General features: G+C 32.2%; 2 protein-coding genes and 1 pseudogene across 3 annotated transcripts; 2 read left to right on the top strand and 1 right to left on the bottom strand.

The window, feature by feature from the left end:
* The first annotated feature begins 916 nt into the window (after nt 1-916).
* Nucleotides 917-2269, top strand: LOC111317696 (DNA N(6)-methyladenine demethylase ALKBH1A pseudogene; annotated as a pseudogene). Its single transcript, XR_016333342.1, has 3 exons — nt 917-1276; nt 1629-1767; nt 1933-2269. The product of XR_016333342.1 is annotated as a DNA N(6)-methyladenine demethylase ALKBH1A pseudogene (transcript).
* A 2568-nt stretch (nt 2270-4837) lies between these two features.
* On the top strand, nt 4838-5486 carry LOC111317493 (uncharacterized). The gene has a single exon (XM_022919926.2). It carries the CDS (start codon nt 4981-4983, stop codon nt 5275-5277), a length of 297 nt encoding a protein of 98 aa, XP_022775661.2. The 5' UTR covers nt 4838-4980; the 3' UTR covers nt 5278-5486.
* A 2204-nt stretch (nt 5487-7690) lies between these two features.
* On the bottom strand, nt 7691-9584 carry LOC111317492 (chlorophyll a-b binding protein 7, chloroplastic). Its single transcript, XM_022919925.2, has 5 exons — nt 9427-9584; nt 8931-9116; nt 8799-8836; nt 8140-8654; nt 7691-7928 (listed from the first exon to the last, which is right to left on the bottom strand). The coding sequence occupies exons 1-5, from the start codon at nt 9480-9482 to the stop codon at nt 7911-7913; spliced, it is 813 nt and encodes a 270-aa protein (XP_022775660.2). The 5' UTR covers nt 9483-9584; the 3' UTR covers nt 7691-7910.
* Nucleotides 9585-13027: the final 3443 nt, after the last annotated feature.

Below are 13027 nucleotides of genomic sequence, written 5' to 3'. Positions count from 1 at the left end.
GCTATACATTTATCCTAAGCAAAAACCCCGAGGAATAGGGCTTGTCATCTCCTTCCAACTCTCAGGTTGACCTTATTGTCAAGGTCGATCTGCGTGTTTTTTTTGCATAAGGTTAATCAATATTAATATACTGATTAGAATTATAAAATCACATTTACTAAAAATATAAAAAATTATTTTTAAAAGTTATTTAATTTCAGCAAAGATAATTTATTATTTACATATCAATATTAAAAATATCACAGGTTATTTATGCGTTATAAAAAATAATATAATAAAAATATTTATTATATAATTTAATATTTTTATGAATCAAATATAAAAATTTTATATTTTTTAAATTAATATAAACTAAGAATTTATATATTACCCTTCAATATCACTTTCTTCGTAAATCACTTTTTCTGTTAAAATCTAAAAATAAGCGAATAAATACCCCTAAAATAAAACCGTTAAGAAACCCAGTTAAAACCTTAATTCTGAATCATCAGCGGTTTACTTCGAGTGATTCTGAGTTAACTCACCAGCTCGGGAAAGAGAGAAGAAGTTCAAGCTTTATTACTAGGAAATTCGTAATCCTCCAAAAAGTACCTCACTTTTCAGCTTCTTTTTCATATTTAGTTCGCTTTACTTTAGAAAAAGAACAAGATTTCTCAAAAAAAAACTTTTTTTTTTTTTTGAGTATTTCGTTTGAATTTCTCAGGAAAAAACACAAGTCTATTTATCAGAGGTTTTGGTTTTCAAATCCATTTCTGAGTCCAACAATCAGAAAGGCGAACTGCCTCGTGGATATGTCGTTGAGTTTTTTGCTTGGAAAATCGTCCTGGCATCTATTCTTCCCTTTGCGTTCAATGAGTTTCGAAATAGAGAAGAAATTTGAACTTTTTTTTGTTCTATTTTTTATGAATTGTTCTAAAATGCAGGGTTCTATTTTATTCCCGAGGCATTGACCTTGGATGAACGATGTAAATGGATAAGGGAAAGTTCAACGAGGTTTCGGCAGCCTCCTAACAGAAAACAGAAAAAATGACAAAGTTATTTATGGCTGTTTGTTGCGACGAAGGAAGGTAAAGTATTCGTTGAGGAGGAAAGGTCAGAGAATTGCTTGGATTCTGAATCAAGTGCTTCTGTGAGCAATGGAGATGCTCATAGATGGAAATTTTATGAGGAAGACATTGCTCGGTCAAGGGGAAAGACTTGTAAATCAGTTTCTGCTTATGTTTCACTGTCAAGGCTACGGTGGAGCATCCTTGGCCTTCAATTTAACTGGTCCAATGTAGGTAATCACTCATTTAGTCTTTGACCTTCTTCCTTGTTCTTTTGTTAGTGAAGATGATATCGAACAGCCAAGGGATAGAATTTTAAGGTTATTCAGTTTGATCTAGTCGATTGAATTAGATTTAGTTCTAGGTTTCTAATTCTGACACATTCCTTTTTTCAACTATTGTCGCAGAAACCTTTTTCATTTAACTCTGTGAATGTATTATAGTAATTTATAAGTTATCATTCAAGTATATATGACTATGTGCTGATCATATCATAACCTTGAGAAATGAACACCGTGTATGACGATGAAGGAGCTTATTTATGTTGAGATGGTTTCGAAATTGAGTGTATTCTTGGTGCAGCGGAGCTATGATGGGTCACTACCTCATAACAAAATACCTGACGCACTTTGTCAGCTAGCTAAAAGAATGGCTGAGCCCGCGATGCCTATTGGGGAAGAGTTCCAGCCAGAGGCTGCAATTGTCAACTACTTTGGGTTAGGTACTAATTAAATATAATGGTTGCATGCTGATAAATTCGCAATTTTCAGCAAATGTTCTCAAGCGTTGTTGGCTGAGTTTGGATACCGCTGGAGTGAAAAATGTTCTCTCCCCACGCATCTTATACAACCAACTAATCATCCCAACTAATTTTCACATTTTGCAGGTATGCCTCGATTAGTCACATACAAAAAATATGCTGAAATTGCAGTTTCGGCATGAGGATGATCATTTTTTCTTACATTACATAAGAACTTCAAGGATCAACATCAATATCAGACACGTCCTTTGTTTTTTGAGCCTAAAATGAGTTCATTTGTTTATGCGTCGTCTTTTTCAGTTAGTCCAGTTCAGTGTTTAAACAAACATACAGGTTTATAAAGGCATTTTCAATCCAGGCTTAAGTTGCTTGGTTATTTGGCCATGTAAGAATGCACTCAACAATTTTGTAGCAAAATGGGGGAATTATTTTGTAAAACTAAGGGTTGTTTGGTATTGTTGTGCTTTTTATGTTTTATGTTTTCGAAGTTTTTGTTTTGTTTTATTTTTATTTTATTTTTAATTTATTGAATTTGAAAACATATTTGAATAAAATGTTTTTGTTTTAGGAATGTAAAAATAATATGTAATAGAAAGTGGTTAAAGCTTTTAGGTTCCCTTTGTTATTAATAATATAATAATATTTATTAATATATTAATAAATATTATTTTATTTACTAATAAAATAATGTTATATTAATAAATAATATATTATATTAATGATATATTATTGATATAATATTTATATAATAAAAATATTATTTTATTAATATAAGAATTATAATATCGTTGTAATGGTTTAATTGTAATTTTTATGAATAGTATCTGTATGGTAATGTGTCAAATTATTTCAAAAAAATTGAAAATACTATTTTTCTGTTTTAAAAAATTTTAAATTTTTTTTAAAATTTTGTTCTCAGTTTTCAAAAACAAAAAATAAAAATAAGTTACCATGTTTTTGTTTTCAATTTAAAAAAAAATAAAAAAAAAAGAAACAGAAAATAAAATCGTTACCAAACGACCCTGATAGTTTCACTTTCTTGCTGTTAAAGTGGCACTGCTGTAAATTTTGCAAGCATTCTAGGGATGGCTTCAAAATTTTGAGGGAAATAAAAAGGGGCTTAGAATTTTAGATCACAATCTTCCGGTAAAAAGGAAGAATTTTATGGGAAAAGGTTTGCGGAGAGTGTCAGATTTTCTCTATTTTCTGCCCCCCATTTCTTTAATAAACCTGATATCTTTTTTCATTTTTTTTTTTGGCAACAATTAAATTTATATCCAAAAATAGACCGACTATTTTCCTGGATGTTCTTTCTTTCTTTCACATTGAATTGATCTTTGTCAATGCTCGTGCTATATATAAGTCGAGCACATGCCGAAATCAAAAAGTTAAATGGCGTTTTCCTCTGATAATTCGGTTGAGGTTAAGTCGCCTGTTGAAGTTTTAGTTTCACATCACACAATCTATTGCCACCATTTCCAAAACTCCTCTTCTTAATTCTTGTACGCAATAATGCCTTAATGTTCACGAGTTCTTTGTCCTATGAATTACAGTTATAACTATAACGTCGCTTTGACTGCGTTGGCAAAGTAAATGTAGATTCGCATACTTGCAACTTTAAATAAATAAAAAAAAAATAGTCTTGCTAATATTAACTTTCATTCAAAAAAAAAAAAAACTTCATTTTAAGGTCCAATAACCAACATACCTCAATTTCAATTATAATTGCTTCCTTTAGTAAACGATTACTTAAGCTATAGTCTATAGACGTAGATTTTTTAAAAAAATTAAGACATTTTAGGAAAAATTATATTGTATTTAATATAATGCTTTTATCAAATTTAAAAGCAACGATACATTAATTATAATTTTTTATTAAATATATGATCTTTAACTAACATCATTAAACACCAAGGAATATATATTTTCTCTTTTTCACTCTGTTTACTAAGAAAAAAAAAATTTAATGATTAAAAAAATAATAAAAAAATAATCACATGTTTTATTTTATAATTCAATCATTCAATTAAAAAATTCTTTCCCTTTTTTTTTCTTCTCACATAATTGAACCTTAGAAAAATTCATTTCACATAATTTGATAATTGGATGAGACTTTTCGAGTTTCAATTCCCAACAAAAAAATAGAAATTGGGTTGCTTTCATGCATCATGTCATCGAATAAACTTTATTTGGAAATTTAGGCTGCTCATTAATAAAGCTTGAACATAGAGGAAATGAAAATATAAAAAAAGAATGGCGGTGCTTGACTTCAATTTGGGCGAATTTGGCTGTCTCTAAGTTGAATATGAAGTTACATAATTACGAAAATATTTCATACTTACTATTAAAATCTCATTTAGTCACCCAACATAATCTTTAAATATTTGTCCTAACACAGAATTTTTCTACATATTTGGAAAAACAAAATTAAACATTTCATGAAACAAATAAAGTCGTGGCATTGATGAGACAAGTAGTATATAAAATGTGAGCTTTTACTAATTTCAAATTTTATTTATATTATCTAATTTCTTCGGTACATATATATTATCTCCAAATTTGAAGTCAAGAGTCAATACTAAAAAAATATAGTAATTTTTTAAAGAGAAAAAAAGAAAGAAACAGCTTTGGATATGATTAAAAGTAGTCTGGGAATGGATCCGTATCCATTTCAGTGTCTTTGGATTAAATTGACGACAGACCATAAATTCATAACCGTTGATTAAAACAACAATTTGTAAAAAAAAAAAAAAAATCAAACTCAAAAATTCAAAAACAAACAAATTTCTTTGCATAAGAATCAGGAGATGTCCCCAGTCCAGCAGAAGCCAAAACCCAAATCATCGTCCAAAGAAGAGAAGAGAAATAAGCAACGTCGCCCGCTCACCAAGGCCAGCCATCGGTCAAAACCCAAAGTGACGCAAAAAAAAAAAAAAAAAATCTGAAACCCAAACGCGCCACTAAACACTCGCGTTTCCACGTGTACAACTCCATGACCACCTTTTTTATTATAATATTAAATATTCCTCACCAAATAAAACTAAAATATGTTAATTGTTACGAAAAAGATCTCTAATATTTTCTCTTTTATTTCTCTCTTTGTTTGGTGTTTAGGTCTCTCCTCCTGTCTCTGCTCCGTTGAATTGAAAGCTTCCAATTCCATCTTAAATCCACATGGGTCTGATCGTTTTGACTCAGGTGGCAACCGGCTTGGGTGTCTTGGCCGGAGCCGTGTTAGTCAAATCGGTCATGGACCAGAAGCCCATGGCCGGCCCGTTTCAGAGATGCCCAACTTGCAACGGCACGGGTCGCGTCACATGCACTTGTTCGCGTTGGTCCGATGGAGATGTCGGCTGTCGGACTTGCGCGGGGTCGGGTCGCATGGCGTGCAGCAGTTGTGGTGGGTCAGGTACTGGCCGCCCCATTCCGGTCCAGATTTCTGTACGTCAACCAACGAATAGGAGCTCCTAATTAACCTGGTTTTGGCTCTCCATGAATGATGACAGCCCCAAAACTCTTTCTTACTATAATTTTATATAGTTTTTTCTTTTGAAATTTAATTATGTAATATAATAGTTTTAAGAGAGAGATGGGGAGGTGAGAAAGTTGTAATCTTGTATTGTTATGACTGTATTCAGATTCTTATAAAAATTTGAAGTAAGTTTATAGCTTACTTGTAACTTTTCCTGTCAGGTAAGCACCAGGTTTTTTTTTTTTTTTTTGGTAATTTCTTTGCTTAATCCATTTAAAAAAGGGATTTCTCAAAATTTTGGACTATGGTGTCTTCTCTTTTTTGTTGATTTTACTAAGTTTATCTTTGGTAGGTTATCTTTTTCAGTTTTTTGTAAAGAATTTAGAGAATTGTTGTACAGATTTACATCCTAGGACAAGAATTCCATGAATATATAAAATAGGGTCTCCTAAAAACATTTAAAAAATATTTGCTATTTTTTTTTTTAATTTTGTGAATTTTGATGATGTAGTAAGTAAGAAGACTGAACTTGTCGAATTTGTTCATGCAATAATTGAAGTGAAGAAGGAAATAGTTGCAATCTAAAAGCTACTGTTACCCGAGAATTGGGACCAAATTATTCGGGTGGTATTTGATTTTTAGGTAGTATTTGATTTTAGAAACGAGAGTGATTTTTTTGTTTTAATTTTTTGAAAAATGAAAAACATAACTAAAAATGTGTTTATTGAAAATTGAAAATGAAAATAAATTTTTAAAAAATAAAAATAAAAAATTATTTTCAACGCTGAAAATAAAATATGTATATATATATTTTATGTTTTGTAAGTTATCATATTTAAATACTTTTTAATGTTATTAATTAATAAATAAATATTATATTATAATTATATGTCATTACTAATAATATTATTGAATATTTTATTCATTTCTTTGTTTTCGTATTTTAAAAAAATAATTTTTATTTTCATTTGCTAAATACATTTTTTAGAAAACAAAAAATAAAAAATAAAAAAAATATTTTCTCAAATTAAACATAGTCTGAAATTTTTATATTAAGATGCTGTGGCAAAAAATATGTTAATGCTTTTTATGGTTGTAGGGTTATGTTGCCTCTATGAGATTGGAATATTTGGATGAAAGAATAACCAAACACATTTAGAAATGCAGACAAACATACAAACCATGTTAAAAGGAGACTCCAATTAGATTGAGAGCTAAATCATGCACCAATTTGTCGGATGTAAAATATTAAAAATTTTTAAACTCAAAATTTAAGTCAAATTAATTTATATACTCACTTATAAGAGGTGATTTCTAACATGTTTAAAGTTCGAAGTTAAAAATTGCAAACTCGTATTATTCTTGAGCTATGATTTCTTATATACAAAAAATATTGAAACTTTTATGTAGATTAGCTTGAATTTTTTTTTGATAATTGAGAAATCAAAATTTTTAGTTCAATTTTTTAAGTAAAGAAAAATTATACATAGGTATCAAATGTAGTTGGCTCAATTGATTAAGATTCGTCTTACTCGACGAATAGTTTTTAAGTTTGAATTTTATAGGTGATCGTTTATTGGAATCATCTTAAATATACGATTTACAGTTATTTTATTTTAAATTATTATGCATGACACATCTTATTTTGATTTTAGGGATTTGGTAACTTATTTATCCTAAATTTATTCTTACCAAAAAAAAATTTATACATCGATCATTAAATTAAATGCTTGAGCTTAGAAATCTTTGTTAAGATTTGGTTGAAGAATTTCCATATCTAACTTCATTCAGATCAGTCATGAGAATAACTTATGTTAGAATTTCATGTCACGTTCAATAGCAACTTAACAGCAGGACGGCACCCACAATGAATTGTTTAAGTCATTATTAGTTAAACCCAAAGTGAACACTTACTACTTTTATAAGGAGTAACTTTTCCTTTTTCTATCCTGTTATTCAAATTGCAGCATGATTTAGATGATAATAAAATAATGGAAATGGTAACACAACTATAATATCTTTTTTCATTGGCCCAATCCTGTATATCCAGTGACGGAATTGTTTTTTCTTTTTTTTTAGCCTTTGAATTCCAGCTTTGTTTGTTAATGCAGAAAAGCTGGTCTCCAAATTGGCTGATTAGCAAGTAAATTAAGTATCCACATAATGCAGACTGGCTGGTCTCAAACAGGAAAATTTTTTTAATTCAGCCATTCTTGGCAATAGAGCATAGAATGAGGTTTCCAGGCGAGTATCAAGCGTTTGAACGTTGAAGCTGTTAGCTTGAGTAGATTGTCCATTAATGAGGATTATATTGAAGTGAACATTTGTAAACTACAAATGACTATAGATTTATCTTTTGGGGCCCTGATCTATGGATTTTGCAACATTTTCGGGCTTTTCAGTTCATGAATGTTGGTTAACCTGAATAAATATTCATTGCATCTAATTCCACAGAGGCATGTGTACATCACTGCATCATCTATAAAACAAACAGAGGCATCACAATTTCTACTGATACAAACATTCCCCACCCAAGAGTACACATCTTTCCATCTCCTTGCTACTTAGGCAAAGGTATAATCATCAACGTTTCTCCAACATTTTAATTACTGTTAGGGTTCTTCCTTGTGTCTTACTTTGGGGTGAAAGCCTGAAATGGAGAATAAGAACAGTTAGTACAAGCCTACAAAACAAGCAACGAGATCTATAATCATATAGATTTGTCTGTAGAAATTCTGACTAATTAACAGGTATTAATGAATTTAGAATTTCTTGCTGGTTTCAAATTAAACGCGAAAATGGAGCACCTATAAAAGGTTAAGATCCAAGTGCTATATGATTAAAAGAGGGGCTGCACTTACAGCAAAAATGTTAGCATGACCAGGATCGGCAAGATGGGCAAATAAGTTGTCAATAGGTCCAGTGCCAGTGTAGATGTGTTGGAACCATGCACCCATCACAGCCAACATAGCCAATCTACCATTCTTGATCTCTTTCGTCCTCAACTCCTTGAGCTTCTCAGGAGAACCAGTTCCCCAGCCAAGAGGGTCAAACCACAGGCCACCTGGATACCCAACATCAGTCCCAGTGAGCTTGTTGTTAGGGAAGATGGGGTCGGTGTTTACACAGCCTGGCTTGAGAATGTCAGCCCATCTTCTCCCTTCTGCCCAGCCGATGAAAATAAGCTCAACTATGAAGAGGGTTGTGGTGTCAGTGAAGTATTCCTCTGTTCCAGCTGAGTACCATGAAGGAGTGTTTAAAATGCCAATTTTTGTTAGGAACTCTGGGATGAAAATACCAGCAGCTCCCAACATTGCCCATCTGCAGTGGACAAGCTCTGATTGTACGTTCCATCTCAAGGTCTCAGGGTCAGATCCTGTTAAAAACCCCATTATAAATGAAGAATTAGTATTACTACAAAAGAAGAAACAAACACACACACACACACACACACACACAAGAAAATAAAAGTAACTTTTTTTTTGAATGATTGTGAGGTACTGCTATGGATTAAACTTACCAAGGCCTAGAGGATCAAAACCAAAGTCTCCAGGGAGGCTGCACCAAAGGATACAAATGAATGTTAGGACTTAGGAGAAGGTTTGTATAGAAAATAATAGTTCGAAAGTGTGGTAAATGTTATTGAAAGTACCTGCCATCAAGCCATGGAGGAGGAGTGCTGCCGGGGAACCAAAGAGGCCTGTTGGGGTCGGCTGCTGCGCACGCCGGAACTGTTCGTGCCTCAGCTAGTTTTGTATACTTTCTCACTGATCTAAGTTTCTTCCCAGTAAGGAAAGAAGCCCTTGTTGTCCCCACTACAGATCCAGTCTTCTGGGAACTGTAACATTATCTTACATCATAAACTGATCGGCAGAGCTTTATATATATCTCATGGACATGGTAGCTATTTCTAGTTTGTGTACAACATTTTATCCAAAGAATTCTACAAAATTCACAAGAATAAGCTGGAAAAATCGATCCTCACCAGTCTACCATGATCAGCTTCTGAATCAGATGGGATACTAAACTATGATCATCATAAATGGTTAACTACTAGTTCATTTCTAATACATTTGCATGTGCAGACATTTTGTATCGTTTTAACATTTGAAGCTGGTTGATGATAATAAGGTAAAGAGAGAACTTGCCTGGGGGATGAGATGGCAACAGCTGCAATAGCAGAAGAAGCACAAAAGGAGGCCATTTTGGGTCAAATTTCCTGTGCTTCAATGAGTTGGGGTTGTAGGTGAGGCAGCATCGATATTCAAATCTGTTAATGAATCCAGGGGCTTATCTGAAAGGATAGGAGAGTAGAAGCCCAATTGGCTACTGGTTTGCCATGTGTCAAGCAGAATCGGATATCGAGCCCCTTTACCTCCACTTGTGCTTATTCGGATCGAATCTCAAGTTAGTGGTTCACATTGCATTTTTCTGTGGCTCACATATCAAATCAAATAAAAATCTATGGCAATGTACGACAAGCAGGCCATGTCAAACAAAGGGCGCTATACACTGTCTAGTTTTTGTTTAAATGTGTAACATGGAATTTATGAAGCATTCTTAAAATTTTACCGTGGCCTAGCAATATAGTAACAAATATCTATCACTATCCTGTTTTTGGAAAAAAAAATTTTGCTAAAAATATATGGTATATATATCATAATTCATAACCAAATGGGTGCTTGTTTTTCTGGGCAATTGCACTTTGCTCTTCATTTCTGACCTTTTTGGATTTTTTTTTCATCCCTGAGGGTAAAACATATTTCTGGATTTAAATGACAAAAAGCAGTTCGAATCCAGATAGCAACATTGTTCTGAGGTTGACAGTTGACAGTAATCTACAACCATGCACTTCATATGATCGGTCTCGGTTATGGCCCAACTTCTTGAAACCAAAGAGCCCATACTCTATTCCTAAACTGACCAAGCAGAAATTTTTCTGCTGTTCGGGCGATGGGCTAAGCCGTATTGCTTTTATAAGTCATAGGACTTACTTTTAGCCATTTGTTTCAGGCCTTGGAATATCCAAATGAAATGACCTAAAGGCAACAAGGATAAGCAAAAATCGGGCAGCTAAAATCCTATTATTTTTTTTTTCTGGTAAAGAAAAATGTAATGATCCTTAATTGTTTGGTAAGAAAAGGAAGTAAAATATCAGCCTGGATGCCTCAATTTTCGTTCTTATCTTCACATCTGCGGCAAAATCATAACCCCCCAATTCGTGTCAATTGAAATATGGATAAGGCTAGGCCCACAGCCACATATTCTTTGTCTCCTTCTATCAAATTGCTTGCATTAAAAAAAAAATTATCCAATTCTATAAAATTTCCACTTCAAAGCAATCTGAAAATTTGCATTGCAAAGCAGAGTAAACATGATTTTCCAGGGTAATAATTTTGTTTTCCGGTAATGTAAGGATATCAAAATCTATTGGCCAAAAAAAAGATATCAAAATCTGTATTTACACACATAATCATCGACAATTTGCACCCCACAAAGATAAAGCACCGACCAGGAATGGAAGTTTGGTAGACTTAACAGCATATCTGTCACACTTTTCCCCTCTGCTCTATGAACAGCCACAGGTTATTTCACATGGCATGCTATGACCCCCCACATTATGTAAAAGTTTAGACCTTTTTAAGGAGGCAAACGGTGGTTATTCGGCATTTAAATAATCTAAAATGTAATTAGTGATTGTTTGAGGTCTACCAACAATATCAAAGCATGTTTGATTGGAATTGCAAATCCTTTTCAAGGGAGCATGGTTTCCATGCCCTCTTTTTACTTAAAGCTTTGGATTCCTTATTCTGCTTTTTTCATGCAGGCATGTGCTGGCTATTAGTACTCGTAATTATATCTGATGAGATTTGTTGCAAAGAAACAGTTTTCCCTAATTATCAGCTTCAGAATTATAACAAAAGCAGCTGCCTCGGAAAATCATACTAACATGCAAATTCTCTCACTTTCTTTTTCTTTCTTTCAGACAATAGTAGATTTAAGATTTTCCTTAAGGATGTCCATTTAAAATATATATATAAAAAAATCAACGAATTTATTAATTTTATGAATAGAAATGATATTTTAAAAAAATTTTCATTCAAATTTTTTACGTTTTAATTTTTGAGGATGTCAAAGAACACCTCACTGTACTATTTGGATCCGCTCCTACTTTCATAAAGGAAAGTGGGGTAAATCAGATCACCATACAAATTTTTTTCTACTTGAGATCCTTTTTCCATATCCTTAGTTGCGGAGTCAACAAGCGAAAGACTTTCAGTCTTTTACATCCTTGGGCATCATTGACTTGTGTGGGAGAAAGAAGTAAAGAACAACAATCATTTGTTGAGTTCTTGTTCTGAAAGTACTAAATTATGGGACATTTGGATGTTATAATGACCATAACAACTTTGCCAAACCCTCTTACAAAGTGGGATTATTGTGTCGGATACTTGGCCCCCTTTTATTTATTTATTTATTTTTTACATAAAGGCCAATCCCTAAGCCAAATTGGAGAATGGGATCTAATTTGCAAGTTCTGAGATTTACTAGAAATCACCTCCTAAGAAAGGTGAATAAATCAATTGGGTTAAGCCACGTGTTCACTTTGGCCCCAAAATTTTATCATCATGTTTTTCATCAGCTTAGCATTCATTATATTTTCACATGCTACTAGCATTATTACAGATAAAAATTTAGGCATTTCGAAATCTAATTGCTGTTTTTTCCAATCGAATGCCATTACTGACCAATTATGCAGTTGATGAGTGTTTTGCAAGAACTGCTAAATCTGGGATTGTTGGAGTATCAATCTTTCGATGTTAAGGTGTAGACCCGCATGTTCTGAAGTCAATTTCCCACAACTCAAGACAACTGCATGTAACACCCTAACAGAACACTGGGGCACTACCGTTGGATTTGTTATTCATTAATACAATCTAATTTAGAGAAATGAAATTTAAGCAAGATACTTCTAGAAAGTTATCTTAAGGATGATGATTTTTTACCTATACAAATGAACTCTTGAAAACGTTATCCACATGATTGAATGTTTAAATTGAAGAAACTCAATATTGGACTTCGAGAATTTACTGAACACACTTGAATTATAAGCCATGAAATGACGAGAGTGAGAGAGAAAGAAATAATTTTTGATAAATCATTTATAAAGTTGCGTTGAAATTAACATTAATGAAAGTAATTGATGCTAGAAACACCTCTTCATAAATAAATATATCTTAGATGAAGATTAACCATTTTTAAAATAAAACATTATATTCAAGGAATAAGATTTTTGAATTTCTAGTAAGAACATCCGAATGTCCGAACCATAACATTCAAATATCACATGCAAATTCTTACACAATATGTAAAATTCTGCAAGGCATTCGATTGTCCATCTCATGGTATTCAAATGCCAAGGATAAATTTTTAGACGGATTGATTTTAAACTTGGTTATTCATAGTTTCTTCAAACTGCATTTGAATCCCAACACAAATACATCTTGCATGATTTTCCCAACACAAATGTATCTTATATGAATTTATGAAAGTATAGGTTCATGCTGTAATAATAATAAAAAATTCCATCCATACATAAAAAAGTATCAAATAATAAAACCAAAAAAAAAAAAATCCTAACATAACTAGACATATCAAATATAAAATTAAACAAAATTCACGTATAATGAGATTTGAATATAAGATTTTAAAATTTTAAAATCTCTTCTTTACCACTATACTAAAGTC

This window comes from Durio zibethinus, chromosome 2 (genome assembly GCF_047325235.1).
Source record: "Durio zibethinus cultivar Kanyao isolate XHJ-2024 chromosome 2, ASM4732523v1, whole genome shotgun sequence".
In the NCBI taxonomy this organism is placed as follows: Eukaryota; Viridiplantae; Streptophyta; class Magnoliopsida; order Malvales; family Malvaceae; genus Durio; species Durio zibethinus.
The sequence above is the reverse complement of the archived record's forward strand: the minus strand, read 5'-3'. Positions and strand labels throughout refer to the sequence as shown.

Coding starts and splice junctions, on each gene's coding strand:
- LOC111317493 (XM_022919926.2), top strand. CDS start 4,981: ATGGGTCTGATCGTTTTGACTCAGGTGGCAACCGGCTTGGGTGTCTTG.
- LOC111317492 (XM_022919925.2), bottom strand. CDS start 9,482: ATGGCCTCCTTTTGTGCTTCTTCTGCTATTGCAGCTGTTGCCATCTCA. Junction 9,117..9,426: donor GTTGCCATCTCATCCCCCAG/GCAAGTTCTCTC, acceptor ATAATGTTACAG/TTCCCAGAAGACTGGATCTG. Junction 8,837..8,930: donor CCTCCATGGCTTGATGGCAG/GTACTTTCAATA, acceptor CCTTTGGTGCAG/CCTCCCTGGAGACTTTGGTT.